The following is a 22,369-nucleotide window of genomic DNA, read 5'->3' as shown; positions in this document are numbered from 1 at the left end:
ACACAAAGTGTTGGAGGAACTCAGCAGGCCAGGCAGTATCTATGGAAAGGAATAAACAGTTAACGTTTCAGGCCAAGACCCTTCATCAGAATTGGAGAAAAAAAGATGAGAAGTCAGAGTAAGACAGTAGAAGAGGGGAGGAAGAAGTACAAAGCAGTAAGTAATGGGTGAAACGGGGTGGGAGGGTGAAGGGTGGAGTAAAGAGCTGGGGAGTTGATTGGTGAGAAAGATACAGGACTGGAGAAGGGGGTCTCTGATAAGGGAGGACAGAAGGCCATGGAAGAAAGGGGAGGGAGAGAAGCACCAGAGGGAGGTGATGGGCAGGTAAGAAGATAAGGTGAGAGGGGAAAATGGGAATGGGGAATGGTGAAGGGTGGGGCATGACTGGAAGATCGAGAAGTCAATGTTCATGTCATCAGGTTGGAGGCTAGCCAGACAGAATATAAGGTGTTGTTCCTCCAACATAATAGTGGCCTCATCACGACAGTAGAGGAGGCCATGGACTGACATATGGGAATGGGAAGTGAGCCCCTGGGAGATCCTGCTTTTTCTGGCAGATGGAGCATAGATGGTTGGTGAAGCGGTTTTCCAGTCTACATCGGGTCTCACCACTATACAGGAGGCCACACCGGGAGCGCCGGCTATAGTAGGTGACCCCAACAGACTCATAGGTGAAGTCCTACTTTGTTAAGGTAGCAAACCATCCCAAGGGTTTTCATAGTATAATGTCACAGTATTTATGTTTGGAAGTGTATTTGTGTTTTACTCTTCCATGTCAGTGAGTTGAAACATTTCCCTTGAATGAAGTAAGTGCTTCACACTAGTGTCCCTGGGTAGTTCTGCTTTGTTATGGATTAAGATTTGCCACTTGTGGATTCTTGTCCTTGTTACTTATCTTCAAAAAATTACAATAGTTTTTTAGAAAATTAATTGAACAGTCCCAACAAGCTCATGGTAATAAGATTTTTGTGTATATCTCTCATCTGTTACTTTGATTCCCCATTTTTACTCTATTTTGCTAATCCTAAACGGTTTTATTCTTTCTGCAGCATTCCTCTTCTCTTGCCCTTTTATATTGTGTGCTTCCCTCCAGCTCCTTTGCTCTTACTCTATTGAACTTCATTTCCCATTCACCACCAACTCCTTGTTCTTCCTGAAGCTTGATTTCCCCTTTTCTTCATTGTCAATTCCTCCATCTTTCCTCCAATCCACCTTTCATTCTTGAGTTCCTCACAAACAGATCTCCTCCTCAGCCCATGCAGTTCTTATGTGCCCACTGCCCTGTGGTAAAGTGTGTGAAGTTACCATGACTAGAAAGAAGGTTTTTGGGAAACTGAAAGGTCTGAAAGTAGATAAATCACCTGGACCAGATGGTGTACACCCCAGGGTTCTGAAAGAGGTGGCTAAAAAGATCATGGAGACATTAGTAATGATCTTTCAAGAATTACTAGATTCTGGATTGGTTCCAGAAGACTGAAAAATGCAAATGTCACTTTACTTTTTAAGAAAGGAGAGAGGCAGAAGAAAGGAAACTAGGCCAGTTAGTCTGACCTCAGTGGTTAGGAAGATGTGGGAGTCAATTATTACGGATGAGGTCTCAGGGTAGTTGGAGGCACAAGATAAAATAGGCCTTAGTCAGCATGGTTTCCTCAAGGGAAAATCTTGCCTGACAAATCCGTTGGAATTCTTTGAAGAAATAACAAGCAGGATAGACAAAGGAGAATCGGTTAGTGTTGTGTACTTTGATTTTCAGAAGGCCTTTGACATGGTGCTACACAAGAGGCTGCTTAACAAGCTATAAGCCCATGGTATTTAAGAAAAATTCTTGCATGGATAAAGCAGTGGCTGATTGGCAGGAGGCAAAGAGTGGGAGTAAAGGGAGCCTTTTCTAGTTGACTGCCAACGACCGGTGGTGTTTCACGGGGTCTGTGTTGAAACTAATTCTTTTTATTTTATATGTCAATGATATGGATGAAAGAATTGATGGCTTTGTTGCCAGGTTTGCAGACGATGTGAAGATAGGTGGAGGGGCAGGTAGTTTTGAGGAGCTACATAAGGATTTAGACAGATTAGGAGAATGGGCAAAGAAATAGCAGATGGAGTACAGTGTCGGGAAGTGTATGGTCACGTCATGCACTTTGGTACAAGAAATGAAAGGGTTGACTATTTTCTTAAAGGAGAGGAAATACAAAAAAGTGAGACACAAAGGCACTTGGGAGTACTTGTGCAGGATTCCCCAGACGTTAATCTGTAGGTGTGTCTGTGGTGAGGAAGGCAAGTGCAATGTTAGCATTCATTTCAAGAGGTCTAGAATATAAAATCAGGGATGTAATGTTGAGGCTTTATAAAGCACTGGTGAGGCATCACTTGTAGTATTGCGAGCAGTTTTGGGCCCCTTATCTTAGAAAGAATGAGCTGACACTGGAGAGGTTCAAAGGAGGTTCACGAAAATAATCCCAGGATTGAACGGCTTGTCATGTGAAGAGTGTTTGATAGCTCTGGACCGGTATTCACTAGAATTCAGAAGAATGAGGGATGACCTCATTGAAACTTACTGAATGGTAAAAGGACTTGATAGTGGATGTGGAGAAGATGTTTCTTATGGGAGGAAAGTCTAAAACCAGAGGACACAGCCTCAAAATAGAGTGGCGTCCTTTTAGAACTGAGATGGGGAGGAATTTCTTTAGCCAGAGAGTGGTGAATCTGTGGAATTCTTTGCAGGCAGCTGGGGAGGCCAAGTCTTTTTATTTATATATATATATATATATATATATACACACACACACACACACACACACACACACACACACACACACACACACATATATATAAGGTAGAGGTTGATAGATTCCTGATTGGTCAGGGCATGAAGGGATACAGGGAGAAAGCAGGAGATTGGGGCTGAGAGGAAAATTGGATCAGCCATGATGAAATGACAGAGCAGACCCTGGGCCAAATGGCCCAATTCTACTCCTATATCTTATTGTCTTCTCCCAGCTACTTGTTATCTCTTTCAAACCTACACAGTGTGGATATCCACTGTCTGAAATTATCAGGTTTTATACAGATTTCTCTTCCACAGTGTGTATTTGGGCCACATACTTTCTGGCCACATCCAAATCGGTGCAGGAGAAGCTATATCAAGAAATAAACCAGGTTCTGGGGAAGAGCCCACTAAATTTTGACAAGCTGCAGGAACTAAGGTATCTGTCGATTTTTGCATTCAGTCTCCTTTTTATCACCAATGAAAAGCTGACAAGACAGGATTTTGTTGGAAAGGCCTACAGTTCAATATGGAGCTGTCTGAATTTCTCAGCGCAAATGCCAGTAAGTTTCAGGACTCCTACATGAAATCCCAAATATGCTGGCCAAACTCCATTTCTTGGTTGTTTTTCACCATTTGACTTGCTGCAATGTACAGCAATAGAAGAGAAGCTCATCCAATGTTTATGCTGGACAATGTGCTCTCCAACACTGAATCAGTGTGGACCTGCCAGAGGATCCAAGAGATAATGGAATAATGGCTACATGAAGAAAGGGAAAAATATGCTTTATATTTCTAAACATTTTGTGATGCTAAACTCATTTTGGTTTTTAACCATTTATTTTTATTAGTTCTACGTTAAGTCATCATTATCTACTGCCCAGTGACTTGGAGCAGGCCAATTTAGAGGATCAGGCACAGAAGCCCTGAATGATTTCCAGTATCACTAACTCCAGGAGTCACAGGGGCAAAAGTCCTGATCAATTTACAGTGACAAATCTGGAAATCCCAAATTATCTCCCACGTTCTTGTTCTTTTCACTAGTGGTTCATATTGCACAGTATAGTCTTATTGCAAGACCGTTTTTACTGTTTTCTAATGTTCTTACGATCATTTATTCATTACAATTAACCAGCTAATGGGACTAGGCAAAAGGCATCCCATTGCATAGCTCTTGGGTTTGTTTCAGGATATCTGCTAAAGTGAAAGGATTGTACTAGTTGAAACTCCCTAGTCTGGCATTTTGTGACCTGACTGGTGCTTGACCACAGAAAATGCTGCTGATCATCTCCCTCTGAGCAAGGATAACTTTTATTCTATTGTAAACTAGTCACAAGAGTCTGCGGATGCTGGAAATCTTCAGCACACACACACACAAAGTGCTTGAGTATCTCAGCAGGACAGGCAACATCTATGGATGGAAATAAAGTCATTAAACATTATTAATAGAACTGTTGCATCATTACTCTAGTGCCTGAGAACTATGTAAGCTGAAGTTCTGTAAGTTAGCAACACTGTTGGCTGAGATTGCAAAGGTTGCACTGGAAGGTTACTTAGCATCAAAATAGTATTGATTGGAATCAGAATCAAATTTATTTTCATTTACGTATGTTGTGAAATTTGTTGTTTTGCCCCACCAAGTACAGTGCAATCCCCTCTGGTAGTAATGAGACGAAGATATCTCCTACATGCTGAGTATCCTTCATGATGGATGGGCTTAGGCAATTTTAGATCTTAAACCATAGAATTCATTGATTGGTACAGATCAATAGTAGATTCAAAGCTGTGGACTAGTGAGTTTCAACCTGTAGTAGATTTCTATGTATGTAAAGGCAGATGTGCGTGGTTCAGTTATAAACAGTCTCGTCGTCTGGCACAGGTACTGCCAGCAGATTCTAAATGAGACAGTCCGAACGGCTAAACTGACCCCAGTTGCAGCTCGTCTCCAAGAATTGGAGGGCAGCATCAATCAACACCTCATCCCAAAAGAGGTAAGGGAGGAGTGATGGGACAGCAGTAATTCTGCTCGACTTCTCACCCTCTGTTTGCTCACCATCTGTTAAAGATGCCCCCTCCCCTATGGAATGCTCACCCACGTAGTTTTGGTATGTTTATGGGGCGGTAGGGAGAGACATCAAACCTGGTTAAGAGATGGAGTGGATACTTAACCTCATGTGAATCACTACCAATTCTTTCCCTCCCCAGCTCTTCAGCTTCATCAGTGTCATTAACATTCCTGCACCCTTCTCTTCCTCAGACTCTTGTTATTTACGCCCTGGGAGTAGTGCTTCAGGATGACGCTTCATGGCACTTACCTTACAGGTATCGTCTTACTCATGTGTGATTGTGCTTGCTTTCTGTCTGTTGTGTGAAGTTTTGTCTTGAATAAAGTGACACTTATCAGCTTTGGGGGAAAAAATATCTTCCAAGTCAATAACTAACAAAGCTGAGTCAGGAACAGTCAAGCTTGGACACAGTATAAAGCATCGTCTACCCTGACCCAACAGTCTGATGCAGGAAGAAGGTGGATTGATGTATTGCAGAGATATTCACCATCCAATCAAACACTGTCTGTGGACTGAAGCATAGTATTTGATACAGCAAACTCTCCATTGGCAATGTTCTCCAAAAATCCAACTCAACTTGAAGTAGATACAATGCAACAAGATACTCTTTGTTTGTAGACATAGGAGCATAAGTTGTTCAACAAGTTCGAAATAGGTTTGAAGGTCCTTCATTTGACAAGATGTAACAATTGGTTTACCCCAGAGATCTTTTTTAGGCCTGCAACTTATCGATATTTGTTACTGAAGTAATATTGTGAATAACAACAGCAGCTTCTATTTGTGCATTTTGGATGAACTAATAGAACAAATACATTCAAAGACTTCAAGAAGGGTATTTGCCAAAATAAGTTATGAGGAGTTGCAGAAGGAGTTGATGAGGAAAGATTGCCAAATATTTGATAATCTTCAGAGTGACTTGAAGAACGGAGAGGCAGAGGGGGAATTTGAATAGTACCTTGGCCATGCACAGCATCACTCCAGCCTTGATCTTCTGGAATACCATTATCTCATAGAGTTGGTGGAAATTACTTGATGGAACAGGCAAGGTAACAGAGACTTTTGAAAAATGGGGTGTGAACTTTACAACAAGATTGTCTCTTGACTTCACAATCTACCTCGTATTGATCATGCACCTTATTGGCTACCTGCACTGCTGTTACACTTTAGTCTGTACAATGTTACTGTACTAACTCAAATGCACTGTGTAATGATTTGATCTGTATGAAAAGTATGCAAGACAAGCTTCTCAATCTACCTTGATACAGGTGACAATAATAGACCAATTCCAGTCAATTAAAAATCGAGGTGTTACTGTAATGCATCCCAGTGAAAATGTGCATAGGACTGTATGTTTGTCTTTATCTTCATCACTTGTCTTAAAGTAACCTCAGAATTGTGCTGCGCATGTTAATCTGTGAGTTAATCAGATAGAAAATCTGTTCTAATTGAGACTCATATCCTGTTGTTCTGCAGATATGATCCTGCAAGGTTTAATGATGAAGCAGCCAAGAAACAGTTTACATTATTGGGATTTTCTGGAAGTCAGGAATGCCCAGAACTCAGGTAAAGTAGTAAGGGGCTTTGTACCAGACAGGTTCAAGTTGTAAGCTTTACCCTTCTCCATTACCCTATGACTGGTCAGAGTAGATGAGCTCAGTTTAGCCAAGCTCCAAATGAAGAAGTTGGATTCAATTCTCCTGAGTATTCTTTTGTTTTTAAGACCAAACTGTCTATGACTTGTAACAAATATCTTTCTTTATATTTGTGTCAAAAAAAGTGCCTGTATTTAAGCATTGTCAGATTGCTCCAAAGTATTTTACAACCAATGTGTTTCTTTTTGATGTGTAATCACCGCAGTGCAGGAAAATGCCAGCTACATTATGCACAGCAGGCACTCCTAAACAGTCATGACCTGTTCATCTGTTTTTAATTAATATTGTTAATTGAGGGCTAAATATGGGCCATGGTACTAGGGAAATCCCCCTCTTCAAAATAATGCCAACAGATCTTCCATATCCACCTGAAAGATTACAATAGTTCCAAATGTTTAAAGATACCTTGTTCCCTTAGGAGTTTGTGAATTTAAATTGTAAAGCACTTACTAACAAAATTCAGCCAAGGAGTAAATTGAGCTTGCTACTTGTCCCTTTAAGGGTGTACTTTATCTGGGTTCTCTGTGAGACATCTTCCCTTGTGAGATGAACTGGAAGATGAAGCAATATCCATCAAACCTGTGCCCTGGTAGAGGGTGTCACTCGTGGGCTTCTGTTTTCTCTGCTGTTCTTTGGAGTTCTGTAACACATCCTTTAAACCCTTAATATAATATCCCAAATAAAAATATTGAAGGGAATAAAGGTAAAGGCATCCGTTAGTCTTGCGAGACCATGGATCTGTGCCTGGAAAGTCTTCACTCTCCAAGGCGCAGGCCTGGGCAAGGTTGTATGGAAGACCAGCAGTTGCCCATGCTGCAAGTTTCCCCTCTCCATGACACCAATGTTGTCCAAGGGAAGGGCATTAGGACCCACACAGCTTGGCACCAGTGTCGTCGCAGAGCAATGTGTGATTAAGTGCCTTGCTCAAGGACATAACACGTTCCCTCGGCTGGGGCTTGAACTCACGACCTTCGGGTAGCTAGTCCAATGCCTTAACCACTTGGCCACGTGCCCACACAAGGGAGTATTGAATACATTATTGCTGCAAATTAACTGAGAAAGGGAAAAAGTGAGATTAACCCAAAAAGGAGAAATAAATAAAAAGAATGGTTAAAAGAAGTGGGAAAATACTCATGAAGTGTAAGCATGGGCTTGTATCAAATGTGCTGAATGGCCTTTGACCAGTTGTAAATCTGATATCATTAGTGTGGTTTCAAGATTCATGTTTATTTGTCTTGTGTAAATGAGTTGTTTGCATTAACAACCAACACACTGGAGGGTGTTCTGGGGGCAGCCCACAAGTGTCACACACATCCTGCAAATTTGTTTTGATACTGTCATATTGCAGCACAGCTTGAGTTCTGATATCATAATTTTGTTACTTTGCTTCTAATGTAATTCTTAAAGGTCCTGTTCCTTCCTAGTTCCCAAAGGTGTGATTCAAGTGAAAACGAGGAGATAGCAAAGGCACTTGTTCAGTTGGAGAGGGTTTGTAGTCAGAAGTATGAGTAGCAAATGAATTCTATAGCTCTGTAAATTTGCTGTACCCATTTGCACCATTGCTGATCCTGGTCTCATTTTATTTTATTATCTTTCCTGGTAGGTTTGCTTACACAGTGGCTACAATAATGTTGACCACACTGGTCAAGAAGCTGAATCTGCACCCCGTGGAAGGCCAGGTGGTGGAAATGAAATATGACCTGGTAACTACCCCAAAAGAGGAGGCTTGGATCACTGTTAGCAAGAGAACCTAGGCATGCCCCAAACTCACCTGCCTAAGGAGAGCGAGTGCTGATGGAGGGGGAACATTTTTGGTAGGATGTGGCTATAGCTGTTAAGATTCACACCAGAAGCAATACTCATGCACAAGAAAACTCCAGGTTCAGCCTCCAAGCCCTGGCCTCTCACTACAAAAGCCTGAAGCTAACCATAAAGTAATAGTTTCAACACCAGAAAGATTAGTACAGTGAGACCTGCTTAAGACACCTCTTTGCATCACAGCTGTTTTGTTTTAACTGGGATCCTTGCAACTTTCATAAGTATAACGTGCACAATGAGCTGGGAAACAATTGCTTGTTTTGAGGAGCAAGAGTGGAGAAGAAGTGATGATACATGAGATCATGATGAGCACAATAGCATAAAACAAAGTCAGATTGGGGTGCACAGCTCTTTTGTGATAAGGGCTTTGGTGAGTCTTATGGTGAGATCAACCCATCTAAAGTATATGTTCGCCTTGTGTTTCCAGTGATAAAGTCAATTCAGGTGGTCCAAGTGAGCTAGTTGACTTTGGCCTCAGTGCACCTCCTCCTACTTCCAGCTTAGTTAATAGAACAATTGGTCAGGGATTCCATTCCAGATTCCTGGGCAGGAATCCAGCTGAAGGAGTGTGGCTGTAAAAATGCAGCCGAAATTCCAATCGAAATATGTTTCTGAAGCCTGACATCCACAGGGAGTCCATGCTTGCAGTATCCCAGCAAGTCTTCACTGTCTGAAAAGGGAACAAATCTCTCCTTGAAAACACTGTGGGACATTGCATTTGGTATAGTTATCATGAGACCAGTGCATATCAAGAGCACTCTGTATGAATTTCCATAAGCATTTTCAATAAACTTGTAGAAAATACATTTCTGTCACATTTTTCATGAGATCGGAACTCTTCATTAACTATATATGCCTGTAAAGTGCTTAAGCCTTTTACCTTCACTGCTGAGTCCACTGTGGCAATCCAACAAGCCGAGACGTATGTAGACACGACACATGTCCAGTCTCGGGAGTTAATAGAGTTGAAAGTTGGTGCTGGGTTATGGGTCAGTTTTGGATCCTGAGGGTGTGTGGTCCTGCAGCTTCGTTGGTCTCTGAGTGAGTGGGAGGAGGTGGGTGAGCTCGGGGCTCAGGAGCAGAGAACAGTCCCGCAGGATATGATAACTTGATGGTGAAAAAGAACTGCAATCGCTGGAATTCTTAAATAAAGATAGGAGATGCTTGAAATACTCGAAAGATCGGGCCTCATCTGTGGAAGAGAAACTGAATTATTTCTTCCAGTCAAAGACCATAGAACTGGGAAGGAGTCAAAAGAAGCTTCTTAGGGAGGGAAGGGAGGAGAATGTCTTTGGAGTAAAACCAAGAGGACCATGGGGATAAATTAATCAAAGTTATCTGGTCAATGACTGAATGGGAGCAGTTGAAAAGTGAGAATGTAGACAAAAGGATGAAGGGTTGCAAATGTAGATCAGAAAGACAAACCTGGCAAATCAGGCTGGGTGTATCCTTTGTTCCCAGAGAAGAAAACAAAAAGAAAAAGATTTAAAATAAAAGCAATAAGCTGGTTAATATCAAAGATGGGCAGCTGCTACAGACCAGGAAATCAAGTTACTGAGGTTGTAGAATTCAATATTGAGTCCCAAAGGCTGCAATGTGGCCAGACAGAGCAGCACCTCAAGCCTGCTTTAATCCTTGTAACATGAATAGGAGAAACAGCTTTCCAGTTGTACAGGTCAATGCTCCATTCCAATCTTGCACCACTTAATGTTCATCCATACACATGAGTGTGTAAAATAACCTGCCATTCTACGTTGAAGTGACAGGCTAGATTTCTGTAATGTCTTCCAACTCTTATCTGTTTTGGACGTCGGCCCTCCAATTATAACATCTTTGAATTTAAGCATTCTTTGATTGGTGTGTGGCTTTAGCTTCCTAGCTCCTAAGTTCTCTTAGTTTTTGCTCCTCTGCATTTCTCCTCTCTGTAAAAACTTACCTCTTTGACCTAATGCTTGATCCTAGCTTTTAAGGAACATACAGTACTATGTTTTCATTTCGTATTCTGTTTGATTTCCCCAAGCATCTGTCAGGAAAATTGTTTTGCTATTTATGTTTATATATGTTTATTATTATTGCTGTGCTGAAAACCAGCCATATCACCTACACCTCCCAAGATACAGTTGATACATTAGATATTGGAGGAAGTGATAGGTGATGATACTGGCAATAGAAAGGTGTGAGGAAGAGATAAGCTGATTTATGAAAGCCCTGTTTATTTGTGGCCCTTTCATGTTCGAAGCTGCTGGGCCTGAAGCTCAATTTATTCAGTGTCTGTTCCTGAATGCTAGTCATAGAGTACCACAGCACAGAAATAGGCCCTACGGCCCACTTAGTCCTTGCTGATCTGATCTTCTGCATAGTCCTAACTATCTGTACCTGGACAATATCCCTCCAAACTCCTTTCATCCATGACACTACCCAAACTTCTCTTAAATGTTAGAATTGATCCCACATCTAGCATTTCCGCTGGTAGCTTAATCTACACTTGCACCACCCCCTAAATTAAGAATATTCATCTGTTTTGCCTTAAATATTTCACCCTAAACCTATGCCTTCTAGTTCTAGTCTCCCCCAGCCTGAGTGAAAAAAGCCTGCATACATTCACTCTATCTATACCTCTCATAATTTTGTATACCTCTATAAGATCTCCCTCAATCTTTGTGCTCCAGGACATAAAGTCCTAACCTATTCAATCTTTCTCTATAACTCAAGTCCTCAAGTCCTGGCAACATCCTTGTAAGTTTTCTCTGTACACTTATTGATGCATTTCCTGTAGGTAGGTGACCAGAACTGCACGCAGTACTCCAAGTTCAGCCTCACCAACATCTCGTACACATTCTAACTCCTATACTCAGAGCCCTCATTTATCAAAACCAGTGTGCTCAAAGCATCCTGTCTGCCTATGAGAGCACTTTCAAGGAAGTGTGGATCTGTATTCATGGGCCTATTGTCTGCTGTACTCCTCAGACCACTTCTATTCACAGTGTAAACCTTACCCACAGCTGACATCAGGCTCACTAGCCTATAATTTCCTGGTTTATTCTTAAACAACAAACACATCATCAGCTATCCTGCAGTCCTCTAGCACCTCATCTATTCTGAAGCATGTTTTAAACATCTCTGCCAGGGCCCTGAAGTTCCTGCACTAGACTCCCACAAGGTCTGAGAGAACACCTTGTCAGGCCCTAGGGATTAGTCCGCCATAATTTGCCTCAGGGTAGTCAGCACCTCCTCTTTATAATCCCGATAGTCTATGACCGCGCTGCTCTTTGTGATCCCGATACAGTCTATGACCGCGCTACTCTTTGTAATCCCGATAGTCTATGACCGCGCTGCTCTTTGTAATCCCGATAGTCTATGACCGCGCTGCTCTTTGTAATCCCGATACAGTCTATGACCGCGCTACTCTTTGTAATCCCGATAGTCTATGGCCGCGCTGCTCTTTGTAATCCCGATACAGTCTATGGCCGCGCTGCTCTTTGTAATCCCGATAGTCTATGACCGCGCTGCTCTTTGTAATCCCGATACAGTCTATGACCGCGCTGCTCTTTGTAATCCCGATACAGTCTATGACCGCGCTGCTCTTTGTAATCCCGATAGTCTATGACTGCGCTGCTCTTTGTAATCCCGATACAGTCTATGACCGCGCTACTCTTTGTAATCCCGATAGTCTATGACCGCGCTGCTCTTTGTGATCCCGATACAGTCTATGACCGCGCTACTCTTTGTAATCCCGATAGTCTATGACCGCGCTGCTCTTTGTAATCCCGATACAGTCTATGACCGCGCTGCTCTTTGTAATCCCGATACAGTCTATGACCGCGCTGCTCTTTGTAATCCCGATAGTCTATGACCGCGCTGCTCTTTGTAATCCCGATAGAGTCTATGACCGCGCTGCTCTTTGTAATCCCGATAGTCTATGACCGCGCTGCTCTTTGTAATCCCGATACAGTCTATGACCGCGCTGCTCTTTGTAATCCCGATAGTCTATGACCGCGCTGCTCTTTGTAATCCCGATAGTCTATGACCGCGCTGCTCTTTGTAATCCCGATACAGTCTATGACCGCGCTGCTCTTTGTAATCCCGATAGTCTATGACCGCGCTGCTCTTTGTAATCCCGATAGTCTACAACCGCGCTGCTCTTTGTAATCCCGATAGAGTCTATGACCGCGCTGCTCTTTGTAATCCCGATAGTCTATGACCGCGCTGCTCTTTGTAATCCCGATAGTCTACAACCGCGCTGCTCTTTGTAATCCCGATAGAGTCTATGACCGCGCTGCTCTTTGTAATCCCAATAGTCTATGACCGCGCTGCTCTTTGTAATCCCGATACAGTCTATGACCGCGCTGCTCTTTGTAATCCCGATAGTCTATGACCGCGCTGCTCTTTGTAATCCCGATAGTCTACAACCGCGCTGCTCTTTGTAATCCCGATAGAGTCTATGACCGCGCTGCTCTTTGTAATCCCGATAGTCTATGACCGCGCTGCTCTTTGTAATCCCGATAGTCTACAACCGCGCTGCTCTTTGTAATCCCGATAGAGTCTATGACCGCGCTGCTCTTTGTAATCCCAATAGTCTATGACCGCGCTGCTCTTTGTAATCCCGATAGTCTATGACCGTGCTGCTCTTTGTAATCCCAATAGTCTATGACCGCGCTGCTCTTTGTAATCCCGATAGAGTCTATGACCGCGCTGCTCTTTGTAATCCCAATAGTCTATGACCGCGCTGCTCTTTGTAATCCCGATACAGTCTATGACCGCGCTGCTCTTTGTAATCCCGATAGTCTACAACCGCGCTGCTCTTTGTAATCCCGATAGAGTCTATGACCGCGCTGCTCTTTGTAATCCCAATAGTCTATGACCGCGCTGCTCTTTGTAATCCCGTTAGAGTCTATGACCGCGCTGCTCTTTGTGATCCCGATACAGTCTATGACCGCGCTGCTCTTTGTAATCCCGATAGTCTATGACCGCGCTGCTCTTTGTAATCCCGATACAGTCTATGACCGCGCTGCTCTTTGTAATCCCGATAGTCTATGACCGCGCTGCTCTTTGTAATCCCGATAGTCTATGACCGCGCTGCTCTTTGTAATCCCGATACAGTCTATGACCGCGCTGCTCTTTGTAATCCGGATATAGTCTATGACCGCGCTGCTCTTTGTAATCTCGATACAGTCTATGACCGCGCTGCTCTTTGTAATCCCGATAGTCTATGACCGCGCTGCTCTTTGTAATCCCGATAGTCTATGACCGCGCTGCTCTTTGTAATCCCGATAGAGTCTATGATCGCGCTACTCTTTGTAATCTCGATAGAGTCTATGACCGCGCTGCTCTTTGTAATCCCGATAGAGTCTATGACCGCGCTGCTCTTTGTAATCCCGATACAGTCTATGACCGCGCTGCTCTTTGTAATCCCGATAGTCTATGACCGCGCTGCTCTTTGTAATCCCGATAGTCTATGACCGCGCTGCTCTTTGTAATCTCGATACAGTTTATGACCGCGCTGCTCTTTGTAATCCCGATAGTCTATGACCGCGCTGCTCTTTGTAATCTCGATACAGTCTATGACCGCGCTGCTCTTTGTAATCCCGATAGTCTATGACCGAGCTGCTCTTTGTAATCTCGATACAGTTTATGACCGCGCTACTCTTTGTAATCTCGATACAGTCTATGATCGCGCTGCTCTTTGTAATCCCGTTAGAGTCTATGATCGCGCTGCTCTTTGTAATCCCGTTAGAGTCTATGACCGCGCTGCTCTTTGTAATCCCGATACAGTCTATGACCGCGCCGCTCTTTGTAATCCCGATAGTCTATGACCGCGCTGCTCTTTGTAATCCCGATAGAGTCTATGACCGCGCTGCTCTTTGTAATCCCGATACAGTCTATGACCGCGCTGCTCTTTGTAATCCGGATATAGTCTATGACTGCGCTGCTCTTTGTAATCCCGTTAGAGTCTATAACCGCGCTGCTCTTTGTAATCCCGTTAGAGTCTATGACCGCGCTGCTCTTTGTAATCCCGATACAGTCTATGACCGCGCTGCTCTTTGTAATCCGGATATAGTCTATGACTGCGCTGCTCTTTGTAATCTCGATACAGTTTATGACCGCGCTGCTCTTTGTAATCCCGATAGTCTACAACCGCGCTGCTCTTTGTAATCCCGATAGTCTATGACCGCGCTGCTCTTTGTAATCCCGATAGAGTCTATGATCGCGCTGCTCTTTGTAATCCCGTTAGAGTCTATGACCGCGCTGCTCTTTGTAATCCCGATAGTCTATGACCGCGCTGCTCTTTGTAATCTCGATACAGTTTATGACCGCGCTGCTCTTTGTAATCCCGATAGTCTATGACCGAGCTGCTCTTTGTAATCTCGATACAGTTTATGACCGCGCTACTCTTTGTAATCTCGATACAGTCTATGATCGCGCTGCTCTTTGTAATCCCGTTAGAGTCTATGATCGCGCTGCTCTTTGTAATCCCGTTAGAGTCTATGACCGCGCTGCTCTTTGTAATCCCGATACAGTCTATGACCGCGCTGCTCTTTGTAATCCGGATATAGTCTATGACTGCGCTGCTCTTTGTAATCCCGTTAGAGTCTATGACCGCGCTGCTCTTTGTAATCCCGTTAGAGTCTATGACCGCGCTGCTCTTTGTAATCCCGATACAGTCTATGACCGCGCTGCTCTTTGTAATCCGGATATAGTCTATGACTGCGCTGCTCTTTGTAATCTCGATACAGTTTATGACCGCGCTGCTCTTTGTAATCCCGATAGTCTACAACCGCGCTGCTCTTTGTAATCCCGATAGTCTATGACCGCGCTGCTCTTTGTAATCCCGATAGAGTCTATGATCGCGCTGCTCTTTGTAATCCCGTTAGAGTCTATGACCGCGCTGCTCTTTGTAATCCCGATACAGTCTATGACCGCGCTGCTCTTTGTAATCCCGATACAGTCTATGACCGCGCCGCTCTTTGTAATCCCGATAGTCTATGACCGCGCTGCTCTTTGTAATCTCGATACAGTTTATGACCGCGCTGCTCTTTGTAATCCCGATAGAGTCTATGATCGCGCTGCTCTTTGTAATCCCGATACAGTCTATGACCGCGCTGCTCTTTGTAATCCCGATACAGTTTATGACCGCGCTGCTCTTTGTAATCTCGATACAGTTTATGACCGCGCTGCTCTTTGTAATCTCGATACAGTCTATGACCGCGCTGCTCTTTGTAATCCGGATATAGTCTATGACTGCGCTGCTCTTTGTAATCTCGATACAGTTTATGACCGCGCTGCTCTTTGTAATCCCGATAGTCTACAACCGCGCTGCTCTTTGTAATCCCGATAGTCTATGACCGCGCTGCTCTTTGTAATCCCGATAGAGTCTATGATCGCGCTGCTCTTTGTAATCCCGTTAGAGTCTATGACCGCGCTGCTCTTTGTAATCCCGATACAATCTATGACCGTGCTGCTCTTTGTAATCCCGATACAGTCTATGACCGCGCTGCTCTTTGTAATCCGGATATAGTCTATGACTGCGCTGCTCTTTGTAATCTCGATACAGTTTATGACCGCGCTGCTCTTTGTAATCCCGATAGTCTACTACCGTGCTGCTCTTTGTAATCCCGATAGAGTCTATGACTGCGCTGCTCTTTGTAATCCCGTTAGAGTCTATGATCGCGCTGCTCTTTGTAATCCCGTTAGAGTCTATGACCGCGCTGCTCTTTGTAATCCCGATAGAGTCTATGACTGCGCTGCTCTTTGTAATCCCGATAGAGTCTATGATCGCGCTGCTCTTTGTAATCCCGTTAGAGTCTATGACTGCGCTGCTCTTTGTAATCCCGATACAATCTATGACCGTGCTGCTCTTTGTAATCCCGATACAGTCTATGACCGCGCTGCTCTTTGTAATCCGGATATAGTCTATGACTGCGCTGCTCTTTGTAATCTCGATACAGTCTATGACCGCGCTGCTCTTTGTAATCCGGATATAGTCTATGACTGCGCTGCTCTTTGTAATCTCGATACAGTTTATGACCGCGCTGCTCTTTGTAATCCCGATAGTCTACGACCGTGCTGCTCTTTGTAATCCCGATAGAGTCTATGACCGCGCTGCTCTTTGTAATCCCGATACAGTTTATGACCGCGCTGCTCTTTGTAATCCCGATAGTCTACGACCGTGCTGCTCTTTGTAATCCCGATAGAGTCTATGACTGCGCTGCTCTTTGTAATCTCGATACAGTTTATGACCGCGCTGCTCTTTGTAATCCCGATAGTCTATGACCGAGCTGCTCTTTGTAATCCCGATAGAGTCTATGACTGCGCTGCTCTTTGTAATCTCGATACAGTTTATGACCGCGCTGCTCTTTGTAATCCGGATATAGTCTATGACTGCGCTGCTCTTTGTTATCCCATTAGAGTCTATGACCGCGCTGCTCTTTGTAATTTCGATACAGTCTGTGACCGCGCTACTCTGTTATCCCGACACTCTATGACCGCGCTGCTCTTTGTAATCCCGTTAGAGTCTATGACCACGCTGCTCTTTGTAATCTCGATAGAGTCTATGACCGCGCTGCTCTTTGTAATCCCGATAGTCTATGACCGTGCTGCTCTTTGTAATCTCGATAGAGTCTATGACCACGCTGCTCTTTGTAATCTCGATAGAGTCTATGACCGCGCTGCTCTTTGTAATCCCGATAGTCTATGACCGTGCTGCTCTTTGTAATCCCGATAGAGTCTATGATCGCGCTACTCTTTGTAATCCCGATACAGTCTACGACCGCGCTACTCTTTTTCCTCAGTTCTAGTCTCTGCATCTGCCACAGGAAAACCAGATACAAATATTTCGTTTAAGGTCTTCCCCCAGCTCTCCAGGCTCTGTGCATTGATGACCACACTTATCTTCAAAAAGACCAATTTTGTTACCCTTTTGCTCTTAGTATAGCTTAGAATCCCCTTGCAATTCTCTTTCACCTTGTCACTGGAGCAATCTCATGTCTTCTTTTATTATTTATTTATCTGGCGATGCGGCATGTTAGTAAGCCCTTCACACTGCCCAATTACACCCAAGTGAACAATATTAACATGTGCGTCTTTGGAAGAAGCCTATTCAGTCAAGGGAGAATATATAAGCTTACTGACAGTGCTGGAATTGAACCCAGGGCACTGGTGCTATAATAATATTCTGCTAACTGCTATACTACCGTGCCACCCTCCTGATTCCTCTATTAAGTGTTCTCTTGCATTTCTTACATTCCTGAAGCACCTCATTTGTTCCTATCTGCCTATACCTGATGTGCACCTCATTCTTCTTCATCAATTCCTCAGTGTTCTTTAATAACCAAGATTCCCGAAACCTGTTAGCCTAGCCTCTTATTCTAACAGGAACATATAGATATTGTACTTGCAATATTTCACTTTTGAAGCCTCCCACTTACTAAGCATCCCTTTGCCAGAAAGCAGCCTATTCCAATCCACGTCTGCCAGATCCCTTCTGTTACCATCAAAATTGGCCTTACCCCAATTTAGAATCTCAATCTGAAAACAGGGGACTAGGATGCATTGATATTTAAAATTAGCAAATAGAATCCTACGGGTATTGTGGGAAAATAGCTTTGGGGTTCATTTAATAATGAAAATAATAGTGTACTTATTACAATTCAGTATTGTTTTTGCATAAGTTTGTTTAATGGACATTTGAAATACCATGATCTATACAAGATCAACCTGCACCCCTCTATTGCTCTTCATAACTGGATGTATGTTAATTTATCCCTTTGATTGGGTCTATTCAGTTACTGACTTCCTAAATGTTCCCTTGTTTCTCCCGTTATGTTGCTGCTTCTAGGTGGAGCCTGAGAGAGTTTCTAGTGTACTTTTGCAACTGAGATACTCCTTTGGAAGCAGCTGAAGGCTAGGAGGGACTTGCTTTGTACTCTGTCTTTTATAGCATCACTTCCTCCGGGGCGTTTGTGTTGAATTTTAAAGCAAGACTGGATACTTGTTGCGTGATCCCATTCAGCAGTACAGCTGTATCCTGCCAGCTGTAGCTATTCTCCTGGGCCTTGGGTTTCACTGTTCACATGTCTTAAAGCCTAATAGTTAAAGCCAGATCCTAAGAAACAAATCTCAAAACCCAATTGTTAGATGGAGAAGTAGGAAGGATATTCAGAAATAGTAAGGCAAGCCATTTTACAAGTCCTGATGCAGGGTCTCGACCTGAAACATTGACCGTCCCTTGGCCTGACCTGCTGAGTTCCTCCAGTGATGGTTTTTGCTCCATTTTACACAAATGAATAGTTTCTGTACTTAAAACAGAAGTTGCACAATAACAGAGAACATGTCTATATAGGACTCATGTTCAGGAAGCTTCTGGCGCAGGGCATGCATCATTTGCACTTTGATTTGCTTTATCACTGAGCCAGATTCAGTTCCCCTTTTGTGATTTGTTAACCTCAATGCTGATACTTTATACCCGCCTTTACAGTCGTAACATTCAGTGAGTTTGGATCATCTTACTATGGTTAAATATGGCATGGAGATAAAGACACTGCTTTGGCATGATACAAAAGACAGTCATAATCATTAGGAAAAGGGAAAGAAGATATCTAGAGTTTCGATCTTGGCTTCCTTGAATTGACAACTGCATGACGGGATAATGTACAATTACAATATGTGTACATCTAACACTCACTAGCCTGCTAGATTTTTAAACAATATTGAAAATAAAAACTGCAGATGCTGGAAATGCTTAGCAGGTCAGGTTGCATCTGTGGTAACCTCTCAGTTTGAGGACCCTTCATCAGAAATGGAAGGAGACAGAAGAATTTCATAAAGCTTCGACCTTGTAAATACTCTGTTAAGTTTTTATACTTGCTTTGCAATGTTGTCTGACCTTGCTGTGAGTACGAAGGATATAGGCTTGGTAGACTTGCAGTTTGGCTCTATGTATATTTTGCTGTTGGTCCACATGCTGTTGTTTAGCTTGGACTTAACTGCTGCAGCTTTTGCAATGTATATGTTGAGCAACCATTGTAGCAGTTAACCCTCATGTCCTTTCCCGTACATATTTAATTATTTAAGAACTCACAAACATGCGATTCCTTTAAAATAGTGACCCAGTGTATTTTCCAAGTATCAGTACTGAGTTAGACATCATTGAAATGTTTCAGAGCTGATCATTTGTCGATCTGTAGAAAGAAACAGACCTCAGAAGAGTATCGTCAAAAGTACTTGGGCTAAAAGGCATAAAAAATCTGCAAGTGTTAGAAATCTGAAACATAAACAGAAAATGTAGCGAATACTCAGCAAGTTGGGCACCATATAAGGAAAGAGAGACAGTTAACATTTTCAATCCAAGACTCTTCATCAATCATTTGTGTACTTGAGTGATACATGAATCATTAGGGAACTTCTTAAAGGATTTCAATCATGGATCTACAGTATGTACAAGCTGGCAAAAAGGGTGAATTAATGATAATTAATTCATTATTTTCTCTTGGATATGGTTATAGCTTTATCTGCATTGAGTAATGAGAAGAGTCTTAATCATTAATGTCTTGCCACTGCCTTCCCATGTCCGTCCTTAGATAACTTGTACTTGACAATAAGTGTGGTATTATCTATGTGTTTGCAGATATAATCTGTTTCTTATGAAGTAGCCAGTATGTACAATACATAATGCGAAGAGTTTAAAGAATGAGGCTCAGACAGGAGTCATCTCAAAGACATAAGTACATGAAAGATATATATGGCTCAGGAAAATGAAAGTACGTGAATGTCAAACAACTGTTCAAACTTTTCATTGAAAGCATTCGCATATGGAACTAGTTCTGATCAAAATAATTGAAATTAAAATAGAGAATAGTATAGAATGTGTAATTCAGTAATTTGGATGTGGGTTTTCTTGAGTAAATACTAAAACAATTGTGAATTAAATTAGAACAATAATAAATAACTAATATTCAAAAATATCAGAAGATTCAGGAAGAAAAGCTTTTTGATGAAGTGGCATTAGTTCTGGAAGTCTTAGTTATCCTTTGGTATAATTTCTGACTAATTCTTTTCAACTGCAGCATTAAATTAACCAAATGACGCTTGTAAGCAACCTGAGATGGCAGCAAGATGAAGTGTAGATCTTGGGAAATTAGTTCTCAGAGTTTTCAAAATAGGATACTGTCATAGGTTGTGTGGTACAGCACAGACCTGGGCTCCTCTGCTCACAGAGTCCCTGCTGATGATCATCAGTCAAACACTGGCAATTTCTGATGGAGACCTTATCAAACAGTTAAATAATCTGTTTATATGGATTTGGTACTTGGGAAATGTGTATATTAAGGTAATAGAATTGTATAGTACCCTGTTTAGTCCATTAAATCTGTGCAGGATCTTTCAAAAAATGAACTAATTAGTCCCAATCTGTTACTTTTTCATTGTAACTCTACAGTTAATTCTCTTTTAGGTATTCATCTATCACCTTTTGGTCATTGTCATCATCCAGTGAGGCAGTGCATTCAGCTTCCAAGCTGCTCATTCCAAACTACAGTGGGCATAATATATTGGTGCCAGAAGCATGGCAACACATGACGGCTGTCCCCAGCACATCTTGGACTGTGTTGGTCATTTACACTTCTGTTGTTAGAATGTATATGTGACAAATAAAGCTAATCTTATTGAGGAGGTGATGCTTTTTCCTATGTTGCCTCTGCTTTACTTCAGCTGAGTGATTCAATGTTCTGTATTAAGTATCTTCTTAGTCTCCCTACAGAATGAGAAGAATAGTTCCAGCTTCTCTACCCAGTCTAATAACCAAAGATGTCCATTCGTAGAACTATTGCAACAAATCTTTACTGTAACCTCTCTAAAGTCTTTACATCCCTCTTGAAGAATGGAACGCAGAATTAAATACAATTTACTGCACAAGATAAATTAAGTTAGTTTTGTTATCTAGATTTATATGAATCTGTCAAGACTATAACTTGTTTTAAAATGACTTGGGTAGTTCTAGTGCTCTCACAGTTCATTCTTATCTATACGTGGCACTTGTAACATCCCACTGTTTGTTTTTGAAATTGTGGTATGTTGAGCTAATGATACCAATACTAACCATGGGTGATGATCATAGAAGGAGTGGTGGAAAGACCTTTCATCTGTGCTTAAAAGCAAGCCCATCATGATGTGTAGATGGGAGATGAAGAAGGTAGTCATTTACATTAGAGAGTGAAGCTCATCTAACTCCTGTAACCATAAGTTTATAACTTCATACTGCTTTAAATCAGCAAATATTAGAGTTGTGTACATTACCTTTTGAAAACATAGTATACCAAAATTTATATTTGCAGCAAACATATGAATTTCAATTCATAAAAGACTAAGATCTGCAAGCATGGTGGTTCTATTGAAAAGACATCAACATGAGCTATTAACTCGTGTTTTCTTTGACCGCAGATGTTGCTTGACATGATATTTTCTGCTCTTTACAGCATCTGCAGGCTTTTTTTCAGCCATGGACTGCTGATTCTCTGAAATTGTTTTCACTCTTGAAGTTCAAAGTGAATTTATTAACAAAGTATGTATATTGCATGTTGAGATTCATTTTCTTGCAGGCATTTACAGGAAAATAAATACATTAAAATCTATGCAAAACTATACATGAAGACTGACAAGTAGCAAATGTGCAATGAAAACAAATTGTGCAAATAGTAAAAAGAGATAAATAAGTAATACTGAGAACACAAGTTGTTGATGCCTTGAAAGTGAGTCGGTAAATTGTGGAGTCAGTTTAGTGTTGAGGTGGGTGAAGTTATCCAAGCTGGTTCAGGAACTTGATCGTTGTAGAGTAATAACTGTCCCTGAACCTGGTGGTATGGGGCCTAAGGCTCCTATACTTCCTGCCTGATGGTAGCAGAAGGAAGAGGGCATTGCCTGGCCAGTGGGGGTCCTCGATAATGGATGTTGCTTTCTTATGGCAGTGCTTCTTGTAAATATGCTGAATGAAAGGGAGGGCTTTGTCTGTGATGCATTGGGTTGTATCCACCACTTTTTTAGACTTTTCAGTTCCCAGGCATTGTTATTTACAATAA

At 42.3% G+C, this 22,369-nt stretch overlaps 1 protein-coding gene across 3 annotated transcripts in view; it reads left to right on the top strand.

Annotated features, from left to right (window-relative positions):
• The window catches only part of LOC134348420 (cytochrome P450 20A1), a 61,732-nt gene extending 39,995 nt beyond the window's left edge, over positions 1-21,737 (top strand). The window contains exons 9-14 of one of the 3 annotated variants that reach the window (XR_010018420.1): positions 3,083-3,203; positions 4,644-4,755; positions 5,022-5,086; positions 6,304-6,393; positions 8,086-8,296; positions 20,749-21,735. Coding sequence is in view for 2 of the 3 variants with exons in the window: in XM_063051764.1 (XP_062907834.1) it covers positions 3,083-3,203; positions 4,644-4,755; positions 5,022-5,086; positions 6,304-6,393; positions 8,086-8,236 (539 nt within the window). In the remaining variant the exon portion in view is untranslated. Of the gene's footprint in view, positions 1-3,082; positions 3,204-4,643; positions 4,756-5,021; positions 5,087-6,303; positions 6,394-8,085; positions 9,105-20,748 lie in introns of those variants that run through there. The other 2 variants (XM_063051765.1, XM_063051764.1) reach the window with 2 other exon arrangements.
• The last annotated feature ends 632 nt before the right edge of the window (positions 21,738-22,369 follow it).

This window comes from Mobula hypostoma, chromosome 6 (genome assembly GCF_963921235.1).
Source record: "Mobula hypostoma chromosome 6, sMobHyp1.1, whole genome shotgun sequence".
In the NCBI taxonomy this organism is placed as follows: Eukaryota; Metazoa; Chordata; class Chondrichthyes; order Myliobatiformes; family Myliobatidae; genus Mobula; species Mobula hypostoma.
The sequence above is the reverse complement of the archived record's forward strand: the minus strand, read 5'-3'. Positions and strand labels throughout refer to the sequence as shown.